This window comes from Notolabrus celidotus, chromosome 2 (assembly GCF_009762535.1).
Source record: "Notolabrus celidotus isolate fNotCel1 chromosome 2, fNotCel1.pri, whole genome shotgun sequence".
Lineage (NCBI taxonomy): Eukaryota > Metazoa > Chordata > Actinopteri > Labriformes > Labridae > Notolabrus > Notolabrus celidotus.
Window position 1 is genome coordinate 27716765 of NC_048273.1, and position 25049 is coordinate 27741813.

Consider the following 25049-nt stretch of genomic DNA (forward strand, 5'->3'; position numbering starts at 1 on the left):
GCAACAGCCTCTCCATTTTTATAATGGTATGGGATCAGTAGTCTCCAGTGTGACTTGTTTGTAGAAACCTTCTGTACAGATTGGTGTTATACAGTGTAAGCCCCCCTGTCCCTCTCCTCACAATTTAAATCTGAGCCCAGGGGCATCTTCTCCTCTGTGACCTTTTCTTCTGTTGATGCCGTAGTCTTTGTTCCCAAGGTGTTGGGATTTGCTGGCTGAGACACGTTCTTTGTGGTTGTGGCATCAATTATGCATAAATAATAATAACCACGGACAACTGCTGATTTGCAATGACACTTTCATTACAACGGCAGCAGCCTATAACTCTCTGGTAGCCATTAGTTATTAATGCCTGGCCACGCCAGCTTTACTTTGTCATTTATTGCTTCATCTCTATGCCTTTTTAAATATTCAGTAACTGCTGTACCTACATTTACTGTCTGTGATCTCCGCCCAGGAGAAGGCTATAGCTTGTGGTGGAGGATGACCTAGTTATTATGGAGGCCTGGGCCTTGCTCTCCAATGCCACAGTACTCTGTCATACATACAGAAAGTCAGACTGGATTTTTTTTTTAGCTGCTTGGCAAATTTTCACGTGTTAATGTAAAAACAAATAAGGACCTACATTTAAAAACTTACTCATTTGTTAAAACTTATTTTGCTAGCATCTTTTGCTTTGACTACAGGTTAATTAATTCATGATTTCTCAAAATGTAAAGTAGTAGTGATAGGATCTCTGTATCTTTTTCTGCAGGTGGATCATTTGTCTCAGAATACCAATATGCTCTTCATTTAGTATGACGTCTGCTTCCATAATCCAGCCAAATTCAACAATATTTGGTCCCATGATTGGTGTACACATCTAACATTAAAATTATTCCATGCTATTATACTAAACCATGCTATTTCCACACATTAGACACATTCGTTTTGGTATAAAAACACAAAATAATGTAAAAATATCAAACACTATAACATGCGTAATGAACATGTGAGCAGTATAAGGTCTCATCATGCTTGGCTTTTTATGTTCTTACCAAAATAAGACCTATGGTTCATACTCAGCATACAGTATACATTATGAGGAAGTTCTATAACTCTGTCTGATCTACTAACTATAAAGAGATTGTCTCACAGACAAGAACTGACCGAAAGTCCTCATGTTACTTTTTCACTGTAACTATACTTTGATTTGGATGATGTTTGGACAGTCATATAGAACCTTGCAGTCATATTTTCTCTCTGAGGCAATAAAAACAGTATTACTCCCTATACAAGAGATGTCTTGTGTCAAAACAGAATTTCTTTAAGTCTTTTAAAGCAACACTCAACTATACAGATGCAACCATAAATCTATTTAAGTAGAAATGCAAAACATTGTTTAGTTCCAGTTCTTAAATGTGAAAATGTGCTTCTTTTATTTGGCCATTTGTAAAAGTAAATTAAGATATTTGGGGTTTTAGTCTGTTTTGGGGTGATTTCAAGATGTCACATTGGGCTCTATGAAACTGAGAAGTGCTTTTCTCAACAATTTCCTAAGTTTTCGTAGAAAAGACGAATCTATTAGTGATTGATTAACAGTTAAAATAATGTTAGTCTTATTCAACTTGCCCAAAAGTCAGGGTGACAGGATACCTCCTCCTCTTGAAAGACGTCATCACTAGCAGTTTAAAATCCAGCATAGGATGGGTGCAAAGTGTCTCTTCTGCTTTATAAAAGCTGATGTATCCATCTCTGGTTTCCCCTTGTAATTAAACATTTTAATATGTGACTATTCTAACAGTTGACATGACAGTGTAACATACAATTACAAAACTAGAATGAGTTTGACATGACATTTTTTGCTAGGTAAAAATGCAGTGTATATGAAAAGCACCTATCATCCATCTTGACTTAAAAGTGCTTATGAAAGTGTTTGGACAATAAGAGATGCTAAATGATTCATTAGGGATTATTTGATATAACAAACTGTAAGAAATAATTCGTAAAGACCCAGATATAATTCTATTTCAGTGTTCAGGTAGTTAATAGTCTTCACAAATACTATTAGAAATGAAGGCTGAAAGTAATTAGTGGTCATTTTTTGGCACTTTTGAAGATTACACAGTGAAATTAGGGCCTCCATGTAAACACTTTTGTGTTTTTGTTTGCTTTGTTTACTATATCCAAAGATTTACATTGGAATGTGCACAACCACCAGGATTCGACCACTTTGAGTCACCTGTGTCAGCTGTACCAAAACACTGAAGTGAATGATTTAATGCATAATGAGCGACTGAGCAGAAAAAGTATAGTCCATTTAGAATAACCAAATAAATACCGTACTATGAATCCATTCCTTTTTCTTTTTGGATATGCATGTTTGCTTGAAAGAACACAGGCTCCTCTGACACCTTGAAGAGCCTGATCACAACAGCCCAATGTATGTTTCACCACAGAAGTTTTACCCTCATGGTGGCCATACTTATTGTCCGTCTTTGGATATCTCAATTGGATTACTGAAAATACAAGTCAAAAATTTGCTCACAGGTATTCAGACCCCCCAAAACATCTACGTTTCATTAAAAGCCTTCCTTTTATTGAAATATCTACTCTTTACACTCTTGTTTAAAGTCCAAATTTACCATCACATTAATTTAGTGTTTGCTTATTCTTTTTTATCTGCTCATTTGTTCCCTTCTGTCAAAATCAAACACACAATCTTGAAACTTTATTTTGAGTCTCTGGCTGCAGACTGATATTTGTAGACTGGCTGCTGGGGCTATGGGAACCTCCGTCCAGACCTCTCTCCACCTGTGCAGGGGCACGTGCAGCTGCATAGGTCATTATAGGAGGCATGCGTGTGTGTGGGCGCTCGCGAGGGTGACGATTATGCTCCTTAAATGAGGGAACTCGTCCAATCAGCACGTTTTTATCGTCGGCGACATAATGAAGAAAAGCGACGAAAATGAAATTGACAAGGACCTAAAGCGAAAACGCAGTGATGTTATCTGGAAAATATTACCGTAATCTGTTTTTTTCTGACCCGCAGGTATAGACTAAATCTATTTTTTAAAATATCCTGAGGGCATGTCTCACAGCTGGATTTAAAATAAATATTATTTTGAATATAAGACGAAGATTTTGTACAGTTGTATAGCTGAAACAGACAGAAGTAATTTCCAGGTGGGATCCTGACATATTAAAGCCAGTGCAGCCATAGCCAGCGCTTTAAAGCTGGAGTTGATTTGTGATTAAAGATTTGATTTTATGAATTCTCTTTGATGTCTCTTACTAACACAAAATACTTCAAATGAACTCAATGATCTGACCAGACATCAATGTAGGCTGTTACCCTTCTTAAAGTAGCCTATGTTCTGCAAAATCAGTGAGACTGCAAAAAGTATAGAGATGTCTTTCATCATAAGATGTAAAAATGCAAAAAAAAAATAATCTTGCTTTGCTTAAGTTTATCCTCCGTTATTTAGCTTGTTATCATCTCCTTCATATTAGGTCTTTGATTTTTGGTTTGAGAAGTCCGAGGTGTCAGTGAACGCCCCCTAGTGGCCTGCTTGTGGTCTCCTCCGAGCTGCTCTTTAATCAGCAACAGCATCACCGCAGCAGCTCCCCACACACGCAGACATCACACCCAGACTATTGAGATTTTATTCAATTCTACTGCACTTACTCTGATTTTGAGGCATTACACACGTGAGCACGTAAGCCTCGTTTTTTACCCTTTGTATGCCAAACTTGAATATGAAACAGCACTTACTTTGGGGAGAACGAAATCTGGCGTAAAATGTATTGATGAATATCATTTTTTTGTATCTAATGATGTTAACATTCTCTCATGATTTTCTCTTTAATTATTCATGCGTGAAAAATAAACAACTAGAGTTGCTTAAACAACACCGTGTGTTGCCAGAAACACACACATGCACTTTCTTGTAAAATAGACTGAATGTAGCCTGAAGGTGAGCTATGGTGGCACCTGAACGTCTCTTTTAAAACCTCTCTACACTCCCAGAGAGTGTGCTCACTTTCCTCCTTTTCATGAAAGTAAGAGCCGAGTTATCAAATAAATATGATGACATAAATTATAAAAGAACCATCACAGCACCAACAACTTCTATAATTTTAATTTCCATATTATTTTGTGTTTTGATTGGAGGAATAAACGGGAAAGGTGCGATAATAATCGATTTGATTTCCCTTTACAATTACCCTAGTAGGCTTGTACATGTCGTTTTTGTAACAGTAAACATATGTTGATAATATAAATAATATCCCGGCAATAATACTGAATGAAATGCCAGGGTGACATTGGAGGAGCTCTTTGCATCATCAGCACCTTCTCCGGTGTCTGAGCTGAACTGAAGCAGAGAGTCTCCTTTCTCTTTCTCATGGGGATCAGATAAATATAGCACGCGCGCGCACACACACAGACAGACACAGACACACACTCAGCAGCGCGAGCACCATTTGCTGTTTGTGTAAAAGTGATTAGCCAGACACAACTGCGAAACTGTTACCTTTATAGTTCGGGAGCCGCAGAATGTGCTGCGCGTAAAGCGAGCCGAGGCGCGCTGATGTAACGGAGGATTAAATATGTCCAAAGCGTGACCTCCAACCTGACAGCATTATCAGGAAAAGTACAGTATAATAATGTTTAAAATAACAATCATAATTTTGCATTATTTGTCCATAAATATTCGTGTGTTTTACACCGAGTTGTTTTAGCATATCAGAGATGATTTCAGATTTATTTAAGCCTGAAACTTGAGGTATTTCGCATATAACCACCTCTGAAAAGTACCCATACATCTGCAATAAATAGCAGGACATATGCCAATGCTTTCTTCCTTTTTAAAAAAATACCTCTTTTGTTATACATTTCGGAAAATGGTAAATTCATATCCATTTGTTTGTAATTTTTTTAAATAACTTGCCATGTTTCCTGTCAAAATTTGAGAGAAAATGAAACGTTTATTTTTAAATAATAATCAAATATCTCAGATCTCTAAATGGCGTTTCATTGCATTTATGTGAATGTATCACTGGAAAGCGATACAATATTTTATCCAACATCTCTCTGATACTCGGTAAATATAATCATAAAGCATAATTACGAATTGAAATTGCAGAAAAACAAGTTACATGTATTACTAAAGAGTCGTCAGGATTTGATAATATTGACCATTGATCAATAAATCTGCAAATAATGTAGTTAATTTCACATGTAATAGGCCTATCTCAAGTTAAAAAAAATCTATTAGGTGATGATTTCCCCAAAAATGATTTTAAAATCTGATAAATTCAAAATCAAAATGTAATTTCAATGTTTTAAGTTTTAAGTTTTTTTTTTAAGCGTTGGAAGTTGAATTAATTAAAAGCATCATTTTCAAAAACATCTCTCATTTACTGTGGTCACTGTCAAACAGTTTAATAAAGTTGATCATGAAAACTTTTTTGAATTATTTCTCAGATTTATTTACAAATAAATTCAGTTTACAACACAATATAGCTACATAGAATGACATATATTTGACTTGTTATAGAATTATAAACAGACTATTTTTCAGAGCTTTTTGTGTCTTGTATGAAAAGGAAGCAAAAAATATGTCCAGTTCAGCTTCCAATAAAAAAGAAAACCACAAACAGGAACCAAAGAAAAAAAGACAGGTAAAAGTCAAACAGGTAAAATCTTTTTTACAAATATTTACAAATATTACCTGTACAGAAATATCTCCTTTTTCTTTGCTCTGTGTTCAACAGTCTTTACATGGCTACAGAGTCCAGTGTTGCTTCTTGATTTGTGCTCTTCTTCACACTCCCCGTCATTTCAATGTCTTTATATAAAAATAAGAGTTCATTTTCTCACGCTTGTAAGTCATTGTGAAGGCCACTTCGCCGTCACTGAGGGTAAAACATGTCCAGAGAGGATACTAGACGGCACGCTCAGGATGGGCGCGATACCGGCGGAGGTCCGGCTCAGTGAGAGGGATTGTGCGCTCAGCAGGGCCGACTGTACCGTCACTGGAGGCCGCAGGAACGCTTGAGCAGAGCCCGGCGAGGACGAGGACGCGCTGGAGACCCCGATGATGTTCTCTATACTGAACGAGGGTCTGTTTGAAGGCTCCGATTTGATCATGGACGCCGTGCTCAGGCTGTTGAGCTGGAGCTGGAGACTCGGACTGAGCTGAGAATTGAACGCTTTTCTGTTCAGCTCCGCCGAGGGGAGAAGAGGGACGCCCGGGGGCAGCATGTGACCTACAGGGGGGATGTACGGGTACTGCAAAGCCGCCGGATGGGTATACGCCGGGTGGATCCCGTAGTGTCTCCCGTAGGGGCCCCCGAGGCTGTACGCGCCGAAACTTTGCATCATGAGAGCGGTCTGGTCCCTCAGCATGTCCGGCTGAACCCTCTTGAACCTTTTTCTTCTTCTGAGGAAGCTGCCATTGTCGAACATGTCCTCAGAAGCTGGGTCCAGGGTCCAGTAGTTGCCCTTACCGGGGTTGCCAGGCTCCCGGGGGATTTTCACAAAGCAGTCGTTGAGGGACAAGTTGTGGCGGATTGAGTTTTGCCACGCGGGGAACTTTTCTCGGTAGTAGGGAAAGCGGTTACTGATGAACTCACAGATCCCACTGAGGGTGAGCTTCTTCTGTGGGCTCTGCAGGATGGACATGGTGATGAGGGCGATGTAGGAGTAAGGCGGCTTTACCAGACTGCTTTTGGGTTTCTGGAGCCCGCTCCCCGGCGCTCCGCTCTGCTCGTGACCCTCTCCTTTCCCGGTGCCCGTCTCTCCCTCCCCTGAACTCTCGCAGCACGGACTCCCTCCACCGGACCCCGTGTCCTCCTTCTCCTCCACCTCGATCTCATCATCCACATCGTCCTCGTCGCCCGGTTCCCCTCGCAGGTCGTGCAGGATGCCGACCCCCGGGCTGTCGCAATCGCTGTCCCCCCTCTCCATGCACTCCTCGTCTCCCTCGCCCACCACGTCGATGTCCACGTCCTCCGCTGTGAGCACAGTTTGGCCGGACATGTCGCTGGCTCTTTCGCTGCCTCCAGACAGGGTCATCTCACGGCTTCCTCACTCTCTTTCAAAAAATGAAAGTCAACAGGAGCCAAAATCAGCCGGGTGTGATGGCTCAGTGCGCGCACACACACGCCGTGTCTGCTGGACTTTTGCTCGCTCCTGTCAGGAGATCAGGTGTCTCAAAAATCTTAAAGCGGTTGAGCCGACAGAAAGACAGCCAAGTTTAAAGAAAAGTTCAACTTCTAGAAATATTTCTCCTCTCTGTCAGTGAACAGGCCTGGTGCAAAAGCTGCCTCGAAGTTGTTCGGAGATGTGTTTTGCGCTCCGGTGTCCCTTCTCTGCGCGCGTATTTCCTACCGGAGTGATATTTGGAGAGCCAAGTCGAGGTGACACATGCTGCTTTTAAAGGCCGGAGCTTTTAAAAGGACTGTCTGATAGATTACTTTTCCCTGTATAAGATATACTATCAGTGCAGACCACGTGGTGCGGTGACGACACACGCCCCCTCTCCTCTCATCCCTCCCTGCGCCCTCCTCTCCTCTCTTTCCTCTCCTCTCTGTTAAACCATGCAAACTGGAGTTGTTTCATGGATTTGTCAACAATGGGACATCAGCAATGCTGCTTTCCGCTGATTTCTGTGTTCGTCCGTCATAGACCATTTAACGGTGGCAGAGGGAGGAGGAAGAGGAGGAGGGGGAGGAGGGGGGGGAGAGAAAATTGGCCTGTGATTGAAAGATCTGATGCGCATTAACGTTGCTGCGTAAAAACGAGCCAAACCGTTAATTTTTAAATCCGTGGAACGCTGAAGAATACAAACGACGACAGATAAGTTCACTTACGTCTCTGGGTGTCTATTTGTTTTTTAATTGTACATGCATGGATTATCAATTCAAACCCATTTCAGTGCATGTTACTGTCCGTGAAGAGTACTTTTCAGGTGCGTAACGAATTTCCCACAGTTGTTTTGCAGCTTAAATGCATGCCTTGATATTTCCAGTTATAAAGCCATTCATGTGCATCCAAAGCTACGAATGCAAAGCGTGAATTCAAGTCTATTTATCCCCGCAGGATTAGCCGAAGGTGGGAAGAATATTAGGAAGCAGCAGCAGCGGCAGCAGAAGCAGCAGCACCGGTGACAATGAATGGAGAGAGAATAAAGAATTTCCTTAAGAGTTTGAAGAGGTGCTAACGACCCCGATCATTGCGTGATTTTACATTTGAAAAAAGTAGGAAATGCGGGCAGCGGGGGAATGCAAAGAGAGCATTTATTCACAAGCATGAAGGTGAGCGGGGAAGGCTGGGCTCGACTGCTGAGGGGTTTCCTGCGTGGTGTGATAACATGTGGGAGTTAAATACTAAAAAGTACAGAGAGAAGAGACTGAAGGATAAATGAGTGTGGGAGCAGATATATTCAGGTGTGCCACGCGCGATTTAAAAGTTCAATTGATTATATCGAAAGTCTTTGCGGGTTAATTAAATTATCCATAATGAACAGCAGTCGATTAATCGTGGCAAATCTTTATTTGGAGAAATTAAAACATACTAACGAAAATACGATGCAATTAACTCTTTTTTTCAGAATTGAAACGCCGAGAGGCTGAATTTAAAGAAACTCAGGAATAAAATTGAATTGACAGTTATTGTTGCATATTTAAAGAAACATCAGCTGCACACATAACCTGTAAATGTAATAATTTACGTCACTTCCAAAAAAAAAAAAACAGACCAATTTAAAAAAAATTACGCACATTTTAACACATTTAACTGCTTTTTTTTTTTTTGCTTTAAAAAGACATTAATTATGTTAGTATCTTAAAATTCGGAGACCAATTCTGATCCATTCACGGCCTCTCAGCGCGCAGTGGCGCTGCTCCTCCTCTGCTCCCGGGCTTTAAAGTGGGATTAATCAGGCCTATAGTTAATAATGCGCAGTGCGGGTCAAAGGAGGGAAACATGGCATCTGATCAGACTCTCCTCCCTCCTCGTGTTAATCTCTTTGACCTGTGTGATCTGCAGGTTCGTCAATACAGACTACTTAGGAGATAAAACCGGAGTGTGAAGCAACTTTTCTCCTGGGCGAAAATAACTGTTCCCTATAGTTTTGTCCAAACACTAGAATTTTTTTTAAACATTTTGATCGTGCATGTTAAGAGATTGTCTTTTTTTCTAATATAGAAATAATCAGATCAAAGTCTTTATGTCATATTTGTGCAGATTATTTCAGACATTTCGTGCGTCTCTTCAAAGCAACAGAACTCTTTGATATGACTGACACCATTAATGATAAATGGTTCTCTCCTCTCAATAGAGGGTTTTTTTTTTATGGAGCAAAATCTTCTTCTTTTTTATGCCTTTTAAAACCAGATCATGACATGTTTTATTACAGTTAAATAAAAGAGCTCTGTGAGGCAGACTTTGGTTGGTTTGTTTTTGCCATTTTTGGCATTTCGAAGGAACCACAAGGTCACACAGCCACTGCTGCTAACCACCCACTCTCTCTCCCTGTGTGTGTGTGTGTGTGTGTGTGTGTGTGTGTGTGTGTGTGTGTGTGTGTGTGTGTGTGTGTGTGTGTGTGTGTGTGTGTGTGTGTGTGTGTGTGTGTGTGTGTGTGTGTGGAGAGAGAGACAGGTGCAGCCAGCCTGCTATCTTCTTCCCAAAACTCCCAGAGTCGCAGTGTTGTGTGAAAGGCGGTGTAACCGCTGATCTAACCCGCCTAAAGCAGCACAGAGAGGGGGTTTGAAACGCGTCCTTCCTGTGATCTTTTGAAGCCTCATAAATCCGCTTTTATTCCTCCGCAGTTTGTTAATGAAATGTACGTTTTAAGCACACATGCACGGCTTAGCGCGACAAAACCTTTTAGTATAATAAGCCAACTCGCTCCTGCATGAAACCATTAAGGGAGGGAGGGTGGGCAGACAAGAGGAAGTACGAGGAGCAGCAGCACACGCAGCACAGGTGATGGAGAGGAAACAGTGAGCACATGTGATCATCAGCAAGGTCACACAACGAATAACTGTGATCACAATAATGTGATGCTCAGTGGGATCTGTGATTCCCAGATCCTGTTACTGCAGGTGTGCTCTGACTCACCAGGGGTCAAAGGTCAGGGTCACCTACAGAGGAAGGCAGGTGTTTGCTAAAGGGCACTTCAGCAGGATCGAAGGCGATCTATTTGATAGGATCAAGGTGACACAGGGATTCTACATATTTTATTTCACTTTAACTGATAAAAATAAGGGCACATTGTTGAGCTATTTTCACATGTTTGTGTACTTTTTCTTTTAATTTCTTTATTTGAACCAGTGAAGGGATTTCTTCTCATTTCTAGACTTTAAATTATTGAGGAGACAAATGGAAATCTTGAGATAGTGTCCCTTTTTAAACTGGGGCCTGCTTCCACAGATTTGAGAGCATATGATGCCACTGGAGACATTTCAGTGCTTTCTTTGCTTGAAAATGGAATAAAATAAAACAATACTTTCCATACAACTGTTCAAAACTTGTGGCATCTCGTATGTTACGTTTTTAAAGGTAAAAAGTAAAAAAAAAAAATACACCCAGATTAATAAAAGCACACATTTTCCTGCTCTTATATCCGAATTGACTTAAAAAAACCCATCATCTTTTATGAAACTTGGGATCGCAGCTTCTCCAGGACCAATATTTTCCCAGAAAGTACAGAGTTGAACACATTCAAAAAGATTGTAACTTTGTTGTTAGGGAAACTAAATTTCAGTGGCTTCAGTTGTGGTTTATGATGGAAAAGTGAATGTCTCTATTTCTCTGAATGCTTCTTCAGTCTTTGTCACATTTTCTTGGTGTTCAAGTATTTTTTGACTTCATTAAAGATGCATTCACACAAATGCCTAATTATAAGAATATATGAGTAATAGCGAGAACCAATGCTGCACAATAAACCAAGCACACTAACACAGCATCAGCATCATCTCTGCAGCTTTCGTATCCTCTGATGTCATGAAGAGAACCACTTTTTAAGCAGAAAATAAAAACGTGGAGGAAATGTGGATCTTCTTTTGGAGCCCTGTTAGAATTTTCTTTCTTTACTATTCCAGATGTTAAAACTCCAAATAATTGATTATTATCATTTATCAATCATTAATACCTTCATTAGCTACAAAATATTTACTTATTCTGTTTGACAGCACCCATTAAAATGAATGGTACAGAGCTGAATGGATATTTGACATCAGGTTTGTTATGAAAAGTGTTCAGTCATATTATTTAAAACCTTTCTGACACAGTGTAGGATCGACTTCAGCTGTACCTGAAACCAGATTTTATTTTGAAGGGCAGCTCATGTTGTTCGAGTGTGGACCGGTCTCGAGACAGCATCCAGTGAAACGATATCTAATCAATCAATGGCATTGTTGGCGCGTCTTCAAATTTGACCATTACTGAATTATTATTTCAATTATTTCCTCTAACATGATTTGTCTTAATTGAGAAGTGGATTCTGAAGGATTGAAAACACGTGAGCGCTTTTTTCTTTCTCTTGTCTGATTTGGGAATTGAGCATTTCGAGCCCCTCTCTCAGAGTCCACTCCATCAACCTGCGACTTTCTGTCAAACACGATCTTGGAGGCCATTTTTAACCTCCTCCTCCCTCCTGCAGCAGCAGCCCGAGCAGATATCTACAACACAACACAGCGATGAACAGTGATCCACGAGTACATGTGTCTGTCTGTGTAATAAATGTGTTTGTGTGCGTATTGGACGACACCTCTATTTGACGCGTGTATGGACGTTTTCAGCAGGTGATGCAGGAAAACTGTGACAACATGACACCGAACTTATTCCAGTTTTTCCGTTTCGTCCATATTTTCAATAACCTGTGTTTCGATGTCTGAGAAAACTGGCACTGTGGTGAGCTCTTGATTCATGGTTAATCCCATCTTCATATCCAGGTGTAGGCGTGACGTGCTAGAGTCAAATGGAATAAGTATGATGGAGTATTTATTTTTAAAAAACGTATTTGTGAGGTTTTTGCTGGATGATTTGGGAGTGGTGTAACGAACTTTCAAACATACAATGTGTATTCTAGTAACCAGTGACGGTTAGAAATAAGCCTGGGGCCTGTTTTGTCCTGAAGGCATTCAAAGAGTCACCGTATGCAAGCTGATTTTTTTGTCTCAAATATATCGTCTTAGAAATCACACTTTGAATAAAATAATCTGGAATCATCCAATGTTGGGATTTCAAGGAAAGTCAAAAGTTAAACTACTTATCATATCTAAGATGTTAATAAAAAATAAATTTAGTGCAGACAGCAGATTTATTAAGACGTGCTTTTCTGATAATTGTTGATAGTTTAATTAGTTTTTACAAATATCAGAGTAAAATCTTATTCCAATATCTCCTTAATGACTCACCGTCAATCCAACAGCCTTAACAAACAAATTACGCGCGCATGCTAGTGAGCAAATCACACGTGGGCGTCCAGGACCAAAGGCCCGTCTCCGATGTCATGTTTGATTCACTGTTTGCTTTAGTTCAATTGAGTCTGCATATATAAATTAATTATTCTGACATTTGAGGAAAGCATAAGAACACAAAACAATGATAAATATTTCAGATGTAGGACAATTGGAACAAAATAATTCACGTTTTATGAATTGGTTTGAATTATATATTGTTTTGTGATAATCTGCAAATTTCTCAGAGCAAATTTTCGCGTTTCCTCGCGCTCCCGGCTGTCCGCCCTCCGCTCTCTCCTCCCGGCTGTCCGTCATAGGCAGCCCCCGGGGGGAGCCTCCTCTCTCGGCTGCTGCTTCTGGTGGTGGGAAAGTGACACCTCCTGCTAAATGCAGCCGGATTACCATGCCAATGTGTGCTTGTTAAGTACGTGCAATGTCACCCAGTTTGTAAGCTTTTTGTCATTCAGATTGAGCCTGAAAAGTTGCACATTGCGTAGGTCAGCTCGCTGTGTTGGCCGCAGAGGTCCAGGCTGTAAACGCTGCAAATTGGGCCTGTAGCGGGTATTCAACATGGTGTCAAAACACATGCAGCCTGGCTTTACATCATATCATTGACTGTGTAAAACGACAGCAAACAATGTGCTAATTAAGATCATAGGGTGTTAAACGGTGGTGGTACGTGGGGCTTAATAAATAGAGAGCAACAACACTTTAAGAAGTCATCAGAAATGTGTTTTCTCTCCATTAATGCAAAAAAGTGACCCCCCCCAACATTGGAATATAAAGTATCTGCAAAGCCATGCCTTGTGTTTGAAGCAGATTTATTTACTCCCTAAAGTGAGGAAATCTGAAAATCGAATTAATTGCAGAATATTTAATTTCCAGAATTTTTTTTTAGGAATATACAACAGAAAAATCTTAATACGAAACTGTTGGTCACACATTTTTGTCTCCAAGCATTGAATTGTTTCGGGTTGATGTAATGGTAAAGTTAGAAATATAATTTAAAAATATTTTTTTTCCAGAAAAAAATCAACAAAAAAGGACATCAGGCTCGGAAATCCTGTTGTCACTCCTCTTAATGTTTGCACACAAGGCCCTTTTTCTTATAATCCACATCATAAAGGAAGCTCTCATTCAGTGTGACCCCTGAACTCAATATCCTCCTGCCTATTGATGCATACATATATGTAACATCACACCAAATTACCTCCCACATCCCGCCTGCTCGGCCCATAATAATATTCCTTCACATAATCTGTCAAGTTCTGCACAAAGACACTTTACCTCCTCTCGAACCCAATTACAGGAATAGTAGAAGAAGAGGAGCAGGAGAAGGAGGAGGAGGAAAAAACACTTAGATTGACCGAAGTGTGTGTTTCTGTTACATTCCGGCAGATTATTTAATCCACCTTTAAACCATGATATTGCTGCTTAAGTAGCAAACCTGTATTAGCTTTTTAAAGAGCATCCCTGTCTGTTATTTCAGTGCGAATATCTAGTGAATATCTCAAAGCCTAATCAAAGTGGCCGTGCTGTCTCTTGAAATTAAGCACTGCACCTTTAAATTGTCAATTACAGCGAGGTTAAGTGAACTGAAGAGACCCAATGATTCAAATCAGGAGTAACAATTTAGTGCACATGGATATCTGACTTCATTTGGGCCCGAATCTCCTTGCAGTGATTTATGACACAAAGGAAATATAAGGATGAAGATTTGATTCGCAGCTAAACCTCAACTGTTTGTAGAATATCACTTAAACAATGCTTCAATACATTTTGTCAATATAGACACATTTTTCAGGATCAAGTGTTGTTTATATTTTTGTTTGTGTGTTATTTTAACATTAGCGACACCAAATTAAAAAAACACGATGTTGATGCTTCACTTTTCACACAATGCTCCAACAGAGCAGAAATCCACAGATACTAATGGTATTTTATCATCAATTTTTAACATTACAGTCATTTGTTTAATGTAAAAAGTGATATACATGTAATTTCAAATTATTGTATACCACTTCATGTCAAGTGTGTATACCTTGCATTTTGAATGTCATGTTGAATTCTCGCACAAGAAACAAATACAATCAGACTGAGGTTAAAAACTGTGCATGTGTCTTACAACAGCTCAGTTTATAAAGGCCGAACTATACAGAGCCTTTGAATATGCAAATGTAAAAACATCATATTAAAAACACTTCACTAAAGATACAAATGTAAATTGTTATGCAAGAAAGTGATATTTAAAGGAAGCACAAGTAAAACTCCTCATGCAGTAAAATGTTAGTTGTGATGGTTAAATCAATCAGCATGCATCATGTGTACATAGATCTTTACTGCTGCATCTTACTGGATATACAGGATGGATTCATAATTAATATTTTCCATATGGATTAGTCTGCTTTTGAATTTCATTTCATTAATGTCAATTAATGACAGTTTGGTTTGTAGAGAATCAGACAATTCTAATAAAAGCATTGCACCATCACCAACTGTAAGCCTCACATAGCATCTTTTACTCATCAATAGTCCTAGAATCATAAATATGTATTGACTATCATTTCAGACATGCAAAAATAGCAAAACCACACCTCAGAAGCCGGAAAAATGGACTAAAAACATTATGTGTTTTTCATTTTTGCATAAAAATTACTTACAAATGGACTCCAATCGTCATTAAATTACATATTTTTATATGGACTAACCATTCAATAAATCCACTTCACATTTAGGTTAATGTTAAATTTTGGATGATAATCTAAATAATTCATCATATGTTACACATATTCATATTTTTTGTATGTAAAATCACAATTGGTAAAGCAAATGCTGCTCCTTTTAAGAGAAATACTTTTAAACACACAGGTAGTTCACATTTACATTTAGGTATAACACTTGAGATCATGTGTAATGTTATCTTCTCAGGCTGAAGAATAATCAAAGTTTAGTTTGGGTAAAAATTGAAAAAAGAAAAACAGAGGCCCAAAGTTCAATGATTGATGGTGTCTGTTTTGATCATTTTGCTGTTATTACTGTGCTTACCTTTAACTTTAAGCTCAAACATGTCCAGTTAACAAAGTCAACAGCTAAACCATGTTAACATCCAAACAAAGTTAGCACCCTCACACCCACACAGAGTCCAGAATCAGCCACACAAGCATCAATATTTTACAATCCTTCCAGAGTCCTCTTTAAAGATGCAATCAATGCTTCCTATTCATTATCCATGTGTATGTCTTCTAGGTATGGCCTTTGTCATTAAGCAATAATTCACCCCTCCACAGTCCCACATTACTCCGCTGCTCCATACTTTTACAAATGCCTCGGGGCTATAAATACTAATGAAATCTCTTTGCTTAATTTGATTTTGCTGGTACACTTGCAGTTATGGCTGAACTTTCCCACGAGAGAGGCTGATTGAACACTTTCAAGTCCTTATGGAAGCAGGAAAACATTCCAAAGAGCCGGGGAGATCATTTCCATAATTACCCCGATTGGCAGCCTAATGACCTTCTGTGACAATAAAAAGATCTCTTGTTAATTCCATTTCTGTCGCTGACATTCAAGAGATTCCTATCTTACATGTTTGAGGGTTCACAAGATAACAAGTGTACTTTTTTTCCCTCCCATTTTCAGCGCTCAAAAGAGCAGCCCCATTCAGTTCAGCAGGGATGTGGCTCTGCTCTGAAAGGGATCTGCTTGTGCCTGCACGCCTCGTCCACCCGTGCCCCCAAAATGCTGGATAATTTATGGCCTTGGAGGAGATTATAAAGATGGATCTTTGAGGCAATCAATTCTCATGTTGCGTTTTGAATGGTGGGATAGAAATGAAGTGCAGAATAATTAAAAAGATCACAAGTCCCCCCTCGCATGTAATAATGAGTGGCTCCAGAGGCAGTGGGCTCTGCCACAGCGCCGCAGGAACAGCCTTTGATTTGACTGAGAGGACACCCGGCCCGGTCCAACAAGCCGTCGCACAATGAGGGGGTTTCACCAACATGGCCATATTGCGAATAAGTCACAGAGGACTGTGTGATTGTCCGGCAGATCATAAGCACAGACTGTTGTCGGAGGAAATGAGGAGGAGGAGGGGGTGGAGAGTGGGGGTCTTGTTGCTTGGATGTCTAAAGTCAGGGTGACTCAGAGCTGGCATGAAAAGTGACGGGGGCGAATGTTTGGAATATGTTTCACAGTGACCACAATGCTCAGAGTGTTCATGATGTTAAAATAAAATCTATCCGCTCTTTGAATGTGAATCAGTGTCAAAATGGACCATCAGTCTCTCTGTTGTGCCTTGACAAATTAACATGGTAATCTACAGCCTTTTTATACCTCTGAATCTATTAGGCTAAATGTGAAGTGTGCATCTGTGATTAGCCCTTATGCCTGCTTTATGCAACAAGGCGGCCTACTTCTTTTTTTAGCCCGCCAATTCTCCATTTTCCCTCTGTAAACAACAGACTTCAGGAAGATATAACCTTTTATATCTTATCCATAGACTGTATATCAGAAGTTGATTTAGCCTCTGGTTTAAAAGTGAAGGAACCCATTTGCTATTTTCTGACAACAACTTTACTGCTTGGAGCAACAGCTGACTTTTTGGGTCTTCCTCAACTAACAACTTAAGAAGCGAGAATGAAGTTGGAGTTAACAGATCTTGCTGGTTACACTTGCATGCAGGTGTCTACAAAAAGGTTGATTAAAGCTATTATCTTGTTGAATGACTGCTGATTGGTGATGAGTCTGTGTATCTCGTCACTACCTAATAACCTTTGCTCTCTACCACACAGTTTGCCTCTACATGGCCAAAGCCTTCTGAAATGCCAGTGGATAATACTGTACATCTCAGACAACTAATGGAAACAAGAACATTTCCAACCCTAATATTCTTGATACTTGCTCACAGATTTCCACTACATATGCAGAATCTGTTCATGATGACAACTGCAAAAGTGCCTTGAACCTGCCAGCATGGGGCGACTCAAAATGTTGCCACCATAGACTGTATAAAATATGGACGTAGTATCAGTGACGTCACCCATCTGTTCCTGAGCACTGTTTTTGAAGCCAATCGGCAGTGGCAGCCATATTGGAAATGCGTAATTAAACCAGGCATATTGTGACGTAAAGAGGCGGAGTGTGAGCCTCCCAGCCAACAGCTATGTGTTTCCGTCCGGGGGTCAAGTCAGTCATGTCCTTATTTGGGCAAAAACTCAAAATCTTGATATCTTCTGAACCGTCGTGTTAGAAAAAAATTCACCCCTGTACAGTGTGCCGACTGAGAGATTAGCTTCATAGAGCAAGCTGTTTTTTGAACCAGGCTGTAAACATGTTTATTAATGCTGCAAAGATCGTCTTTACTGAATTGGTGTCTATGTGGTTTCCCGAGTTTCTGCAGCCAGCCTCATGCAGATTCTCAATGAATTGCAGTTTATAACACTTCCGCATTGGCTTCATAGTTTGAGAACGGAGGTTGCCACTTGGTTGCCACAGAACATCTGACTACTTGAAACCTACCTTGTTGTAGCAAGAAGTTATGAAACAAGCCAAGACTTCCTTTTCCATGCTGCATTAACGTCTGTAACGTGAATGCCGACAAGATGCTTCACTCTGGCTTACTTCAGCAGTATACAACTTTTGAAATGTTCGTTGAATGGAGGTTGGATTGATCATTTCTGATCTATCTTAGGTAGCTGGAAATCTAGGCGTCGATTGGCTTTTGCAAAGCAGCATCAAGCTGATTTGTGCCTCAAGTTGAATTTTTAAAGATTCAATATTTTTGGGTAGAATCTGTAGATAGAGATATTTCTATTGGTAATCATTATACCAACAAGTTATGGTCTCAGTTGGAGCAGCTGTGGCTAAGTGGTAGAGTTAGTTATCTCTCAATGTGAAGGTTGGAGGTTCAATCCCCACATGCTGAAATGTCCTTTGGTAAGATATCAAACCTGAATTTCTCCCGGTCCAGCAGAGAGTGAATCTGTGTGAGTGGAAGACTGATTGGCACTGTATGAGGCAGCCTGTGGCATCAGAGTATGAATTTGTGTGTGAATTGGTGAATGGTGATTGTAATAGTGATTTGAGCGGTCTCAAGACCTGAAAGGCCTTTTACCATTTTCTATTTACCAATCACTTTTGAAAGTTCCTCCTAAACTCAGCATTAAATGGCACCAACTCATGGTGACACACAGACTAACGTCTCTCTGAGCTGCTATCTCTCATTCTTTTATCATTTTAAAATTATTTCAGTTTGTTACACTTGGTTTTGAGAAATTAGAGGGCGTCAGGGCAACATTTCACAGAACTGACTACAGATGGTACTTCTAATGTATATGACAGAGGAATTGAATTGAATCGAATTATGGTCCAATCTAGAGTGAAATCAACAATCAAGCGTAGAACGTAGAAGTTTCAGGCTTGGCTAGCTGTGATTGAAAAGTTGCTACTACAGCAACCTGTCAACCAAGACTGAGGCTAACTGACCAGCAGAGTTAACTAAATTGAGCCTGTATGTAACCATTGTCATCCAAATATGGTCACTTCTGGCTCCAAGGAACAAGTTTGTCATGGCCAAAATGTCAAACTCAGGACTTCAAACGATGCGTTGACAAACCAAATGGTTATGTCATCATTGCAAAATCTACTTTTTTTATAAAGATTCCATGATCTAAGCCTCCTCCTACAACCTGCACTGCACCAGCACTTTGCTCAAGATGATCATAGGGCAAGAGGATCCACATTTTACAGAAGCACACACTACAGTCTCTCATGTGTAATGACAGGAAAAAGTAAAAATGAGGCTGCAGTGAGATAGTGGGAGGAAACAGACGGAGGCAAAGTGTCTGCTCTTCTCTGCTGGAAAGAGAAGTGTAACGACACCTGGCAGCAGGATCACATTGAATATCATTCTGCTGGTCACTTGGTCAGCTCAACATTGGCACACTGCACACACATCCAGAGATGATCAGTGCTGCAGGCAGCAGTTTCATTTGAATGGATTTCCCCCTTTTTGAACGTCTCATAACTGGCTTTAATTGATTTGATCTTACAAGTTCAAAGACTGTTGTGTGTGTGTGTGTGTGTGTGTGTGTGTGTGTGTGTGTGTGTGTGTGTGTGTGTGTGTGTGTGTGTGTGTGTGCGTGTGTGTGTGTGCGTGTGTGTGTGTGTGTGTGTGTGTGTGCGTGTGTGTGTGTGTGTGTGTGTAGTGAGCTGTTCTGTAACATCTCTAACAATGAATGCAGAAAATAAGAGGAGACAGGCTGTGTTTATGACCTTAAACATGATCAAACCTTTATCAGACAAATTGATTATACACTCTTTCGTGGTCGCAAATATCATGAAGTTATATTATGAATTAGTGATATGGTGGTTTGGCAGCCTGCGGCATGCTAATGAAGTGACTGATACACATTATGTAAAAAGAGCCAGTCAGTTGTTACAAACTTTGATCCATTGTCCTGTTTTTACCCCACTGGGCAGCACAAGGGAAAATATGTTGAAGAGAATCTTCAGACGCAAACCACTTCATTGACGTAATTTGCATTTAACAGAGCGTAAAATGTGACAGTGAAAGTTTTGTTCATTTTCCATTTTCACAAGAACATTTCACTTAAATAGTGAAAGTGGCCTCAGTGTCTTCACCCACTGTTTTGTTGACTGGCTGTTTGGGGCCTCAAGTTTGGCGTTTGGCTGTCAGCATGTTTATTTTCTGGAGCCAGGGGTGAACATTTTTTGGGTGAAAAATGAGGGGTTGAAAGAGGCCAGGTTGTGCCACTTGCCACTTAATTTTCTGGAAAATTAGCGATTTAACCATAATGTTTCACACAGTATGAGATTCTGTTTGTGGTGACTGCTGACCAAAGTCCTTAAGACCAAATAAGATAAGAGAACTTATGAAAGTAACAGACTCGAAGCGCATTCCCCAGATAAAAGAGAAAGGCCCAAACAACAGAAACATAGATAAGGGATTGGATTAAGTAACTGAATTGGCAAAGGTAACACCTAGCAGCAGCTCCCATCTGTAACTGAAATACAACTTATTTCGAAGAGCTTTAAGTCTTCATAAAGTTTAAATGGGTCAGCCATGGAAGCCAGTACCATTTTAGGAATAGGTTCCAAACAGGTTTAATTCTACTGCAAATCTTGACATTTTAATGTGGACCCTAATAGAGATTGACTCCCATTTAGAGCAAACCTCAAGTGGCTTCTTGATTATCTGCAGTTTCTGGGACCAATTTCGAGTTGGTACTCCAAAGATGTTTTTGTCTGCTTTGATATAAACAGTTTTCGATTAATTTATTTACCATTTTGGTACCAATGTTCAATAAGTAGTTTAATGACTCCATTAAAAACAACCTCAGAGCTCCAGTACCCACAGTATTTTTACTTATCTTGCCATGTGAAAGAAAATGCAGTGCTGTCTGTTAAAAATCACATTCCGCTGCCTTCGAACAGTCAAGTATAACACTCACCATGAATCTTTGCTTTGGAAGTTACTTATTAAATGTGAAAAAAGGCCACGTAAGCAACGCGTCTTATTTTAGTCATCCAAATCCTCAAAGAAACTTTAGCGTTGTAAGATTTTTTCACTTCTGATTAAAAAAAAAAGTCTGGTTTATTTCTAGCTCCATGCTTCTGGCTCAGTGTAGGACCTTGTGCAGAATCAAGCAATAATATCATTTAAACATGTTACCACATCATCAAAGTGCTGCAGTTGAAAGTTATTTGGCTGGTTTCTTCTTGGTCTAATGTCACAACTGGAGAACAGAAATGGGTAGTTAAACAACTAATGGGACCATGTGACTGGACTTAAGAGAAGCAGCTCAGAACAGCAAATTTGATTATCATGTTAGAATTCTGCATGAAAACAATCTACACTAGAAATTAGAAGAATTCCCGTCAGATGACTCGTGTTAGTGGAGCTAATGTGGTTTGGGACAGCCTTACACCTTCTTTGGATGTCATCAAATGTTTACAAAAGAGCCTAATTTGCTGGAATGCAATCAGATCAACCGAGCAGTGCTCACTTTGAGGAGCTCTGTGATACAGTGTGGGTATTTCATAGGACTATACAAATTCAGAATGTTTTTATTATTGCATTGCACTTGTTTTATTGTAGTAATTCTGATAAGCCTTTGTTAGACAGACAAACTGAAGTTGGAGTGCATATTTTGCAAAACTGTTCACTTTTATTATTATTATTATTATTATTATTATTATTATTATTATTATTATTATTATTATTCTCTTAAGTTACTTTTTGAGACTTAAATGTGAGTTTTCAGCTACTGTTGATGGCATATGTCATCAAACCAATCAACAAAAAATTCTCAATGCATATTATATTTACAGAAAAGCTGTTGTTCTAACTGTGGAGCTCTGCCTACATTGCCTGTGTCCATGGTTATAATAATAACATCTACAATGATGTCACTAATACTACTTACAATAATAACAATAATAATGCTACTGCTACTACTACTACTACTACTAATAATGATAATAATAATAATAATAATAATAATAATAATAATAATAATAATAATAATAGTAATAATAATAGATAAGCCTTGCTTTAAGTACCTTAATTGAACATGCTTGTCTCGTAGCAAAAGGCACAGTTCCATAAAGTTTGTGCACGAAGTGAAAGTGCCCTCTTACAGACCGTCTTCTTTCTGACACAGAACACCAATCCCATGGGAGCAAAGTGCTCAAGCAGGGTAGTATGGGTTCACCAGGTGAGCCAAATACAAGGGTGCACTGCCATTTGACCGTACATAGAACAGACAACGTCACTCCATTTCCCCCAAGTGTGAAACATCAAGCCAAAAGACAGCCTGCATGCACAGAAGCAACCTTGCTGATAGAGTCATGGGACTGACGTCACACCCTCGCTGCTAACCAAAACCAGCATTAAACTGACTGATAAAACATCAAAGATCCCTCGGGTGGGCACAGTTCACAGCGGAACAGATTCTTGTTTTGGTTTGAAGCAAACGCTCAGGGCTGTGAAAGATTCAATGACTCTTGTGTTAGTATTGATTACGTTTTTCTCTAAATGCTCTTCCTCTACTCTGCTAATCCAGTACAGAACGCTGTGGGAGCCTGGATTTGTCAACAGAGCTGTCAATCATGACATAACATTATCTCTTTTTAAAATCAAATAACTCATGACTTAACTTATCAGAAAAATGAACACTTGGGCATATATCAGCATAAGAAGTAGCTTTATGACAGAAACCATGTTTGAGAACATTTGATTTGGGGTGTATTTTGATTTCATTGTTTCACTGATGTTCCATCTGTGAGAATAAAAGAGACAGGGTTTATGACCTACACTGCAGCTAGTCAGCAGGGGTAGCTCTACATCTTTTGGCTTCATAGTCACTGAGCACTTATGGCGTCCATTGCGATATACAGTCTTTGGTTGACAGCAGTACTTAAAAATCTGCTCTGGCCTGAAAATCCACCAATGAATGGAGGCCAACACTTAGGTAATGGGCTCATGTTTACAAGATCCTTTCAGTATACGAGCCACAGCATTCGGAACTGCCGACCTTGCAAACTCTTCTTTGGTAAACCTGACAGAGGGGAATTGCAATAATCTAATCTAGATGAAAACAAATACATCGATGGAACCCTTGCATCATTTAACGACAGGACTGTTCCTATCTTGGTGATGTTTCTGAGGTAGAAAAATTAGCCTCTTGTCAACTCCTTTATATGTGAGTCAAAAGGAAGTGTTTGATCAGAAAGACTGCCATGGGTCTTAACTCGGTCTCTTCAATGAATAACAGTCATCCAGGGACAGATTAAAATGATCATACGGATGATTCAGTCCTGCTGGTTCAATAATCATACATTCTATATTAGCCAAGTTAAGAGGCAGGCAGTTTGAAGAGAACCAGCTTTTAACAGCAGCCAGACAGGCCTCAAGCTTAGAGGAACTGGGATACAGTATATACTTGTAAATCATCAGTATATTAATAAAAATTGTTCCCAGAAGAACTCAAAATTTGGAATTTCCATTAAAGCCAATACACCTTGAAAAGTTTCCTCTTCCATACCTTCTTCTGCACTGGTACTTTGTAATGCATTTTTTGTTGTACGTAGAACACAAAGGCAAGGGGTGGAAATCCAAGTTGAAATAGCCTAAAGTTCTGGTGCACCAAAGAACAAAACATTTTGTGAATGAAAATTGTGGGTCAGGATTCTTGTTTAAAAAAACTGTAGCAGATCATCTGCAGAAACAATCAAGAGAAATCTATTAGACAAAGGAGTTCAAGACCTCCCAGGAGGATTTAATAGTTGGTAACTTTAATGGGACATAAAGATTTAAAGTGAGTGTCATGATGCTACAACCCTACAACTACCAACCCTAGCTTTAAAGGCCATTTTGTTCCTCGAGCAGATCTGCATTCTGGGAGCACAATGATCTAGAGCTGTAGTAGGGTAGACAAGGACAGATGAGTGGACTAGATGGGTATTCTTCTACAAATATGGTCACTCAGATTAAAGAAAATATATGAGTAGAATCAAAAAGCTGAATTATAGGCTTTTAAGTTATATGATAGCGACTGCATTCACTCCTGGTGTACATTTTGCAGCAGCACTGCATAGTGATTTGTCTGCCTGCGTCAGGTTTTCCTGCGGCGCGCAAGAGGCCTTCAAACTTTTGGTCACACACAAAGCCCCTTTCTCCTCTATGTTGCTCTTCTTCATCACCGCGCCCCAGGGCATTGGAGATCAGCTCAAACCCCGGTATTGTCTCAGCAAAACCACATATTAAATTTGCCCCGCATAAGCCATTTCATTCAGCAGCAGCAGGAATTCCTTTGCTGGGTCATTCATCTGTGTACATGGTTTGGACACACATTTGAAACAAAGCAAGCCAGTCAAGGATAATATTGAGGAAGTTACATACATTTCAAGTTTTGCAGAACATGCCATTTCTGTTTTGTGCTCTTTTGGTCTTGGTGTTGTTGGTGCAGATTCCTGCAGTGGGAACATTGTGAGACAGTAGCTGCAAGCCATCAAAAATTTCTCTCTGCATATGTAATGTTTTTCTCTTCATTAGTAATTCTGGATTTTCCCCATAAGGAATGTCAACTGAATAAAAGGAGAGGGAAACTAAGGGAGCTCTCTATCCACAGCAAACAATTAACAATGAATAATAAAGAGCAGAAGTCTGATTCAAGCAGACAAGAGGTCCTGTGGAAAAATGTATCAGCTTTTTATCTCAACAGTGCATGAGCTTATCTTGTGTTGGCTGATTTGAGTTATGAATACATGTCTTATTTCCTATCTGTTACTTAATCTCTGCACAAGCTCAGCATGGTTAGTTTGTCACTTAATCGCCATGTTACTGATTTATGTAACACTACTATTTGCTGTAATGACAAGAGTGTTATACAACATTATTTATAATTTTTTTTTTAAACCAATCATACACGTACACACTGTTGTCTTTGCCTTCTGGAACATTACAGGGTTTAGTATCTTACCTTTGGACACTACAACTGATCTTCCACCAGCTCTCCCTCCTAACATACAGGTTGCAATGAAACATAAGGTTTTTATGGTTTCCCAGGCTT

The 25049-nt window shown here is 39.6% G+C and overlaps 1 protein-coding gene and 1 long non-coding RNA gene across 3 annotated transcripts in view; one reads left to right on the forward strand and one right to left on the reverse strand.

The window, feature by feature from the left end:
* The window catches only part of LOC117829648, a 78006-nt gene that overhangs the window by 35999 nt on the left and 16958 nt on the right, over positions 1 to 25049 (forward strand). The window contains exon 5 of one of the 2 annotated variants that reach the window (XR_004634654.1): positions 16093 to 16600. The exons of the other annotated variant lie outside the window; for it this stretch is intronic. This is a non-coding gene — a long non-coding RNA (uncharacterized LOC117829648). Of the gene's footprint in view, positions 1 to 16092; positions 16601 to 25049 lie in introns of those variants that run through there. 2 annotated transcript variants of the gene reach the window in all.
* On the reverse strand, positions 5460 to 7459 carry foxd3 (forkhead box D3). Its single transcript, XM_034707238.1, has one exon. It carries the CDS (start codon positions 7058 to 7060, stop codon positions 5873 to 5875), a length of 1188 nt encoding a protein of 395 aa, XP_034563129.1. The 5' UTR covers positions 7061 to 7459; the 3' UTR covers positions 5460 to 5872.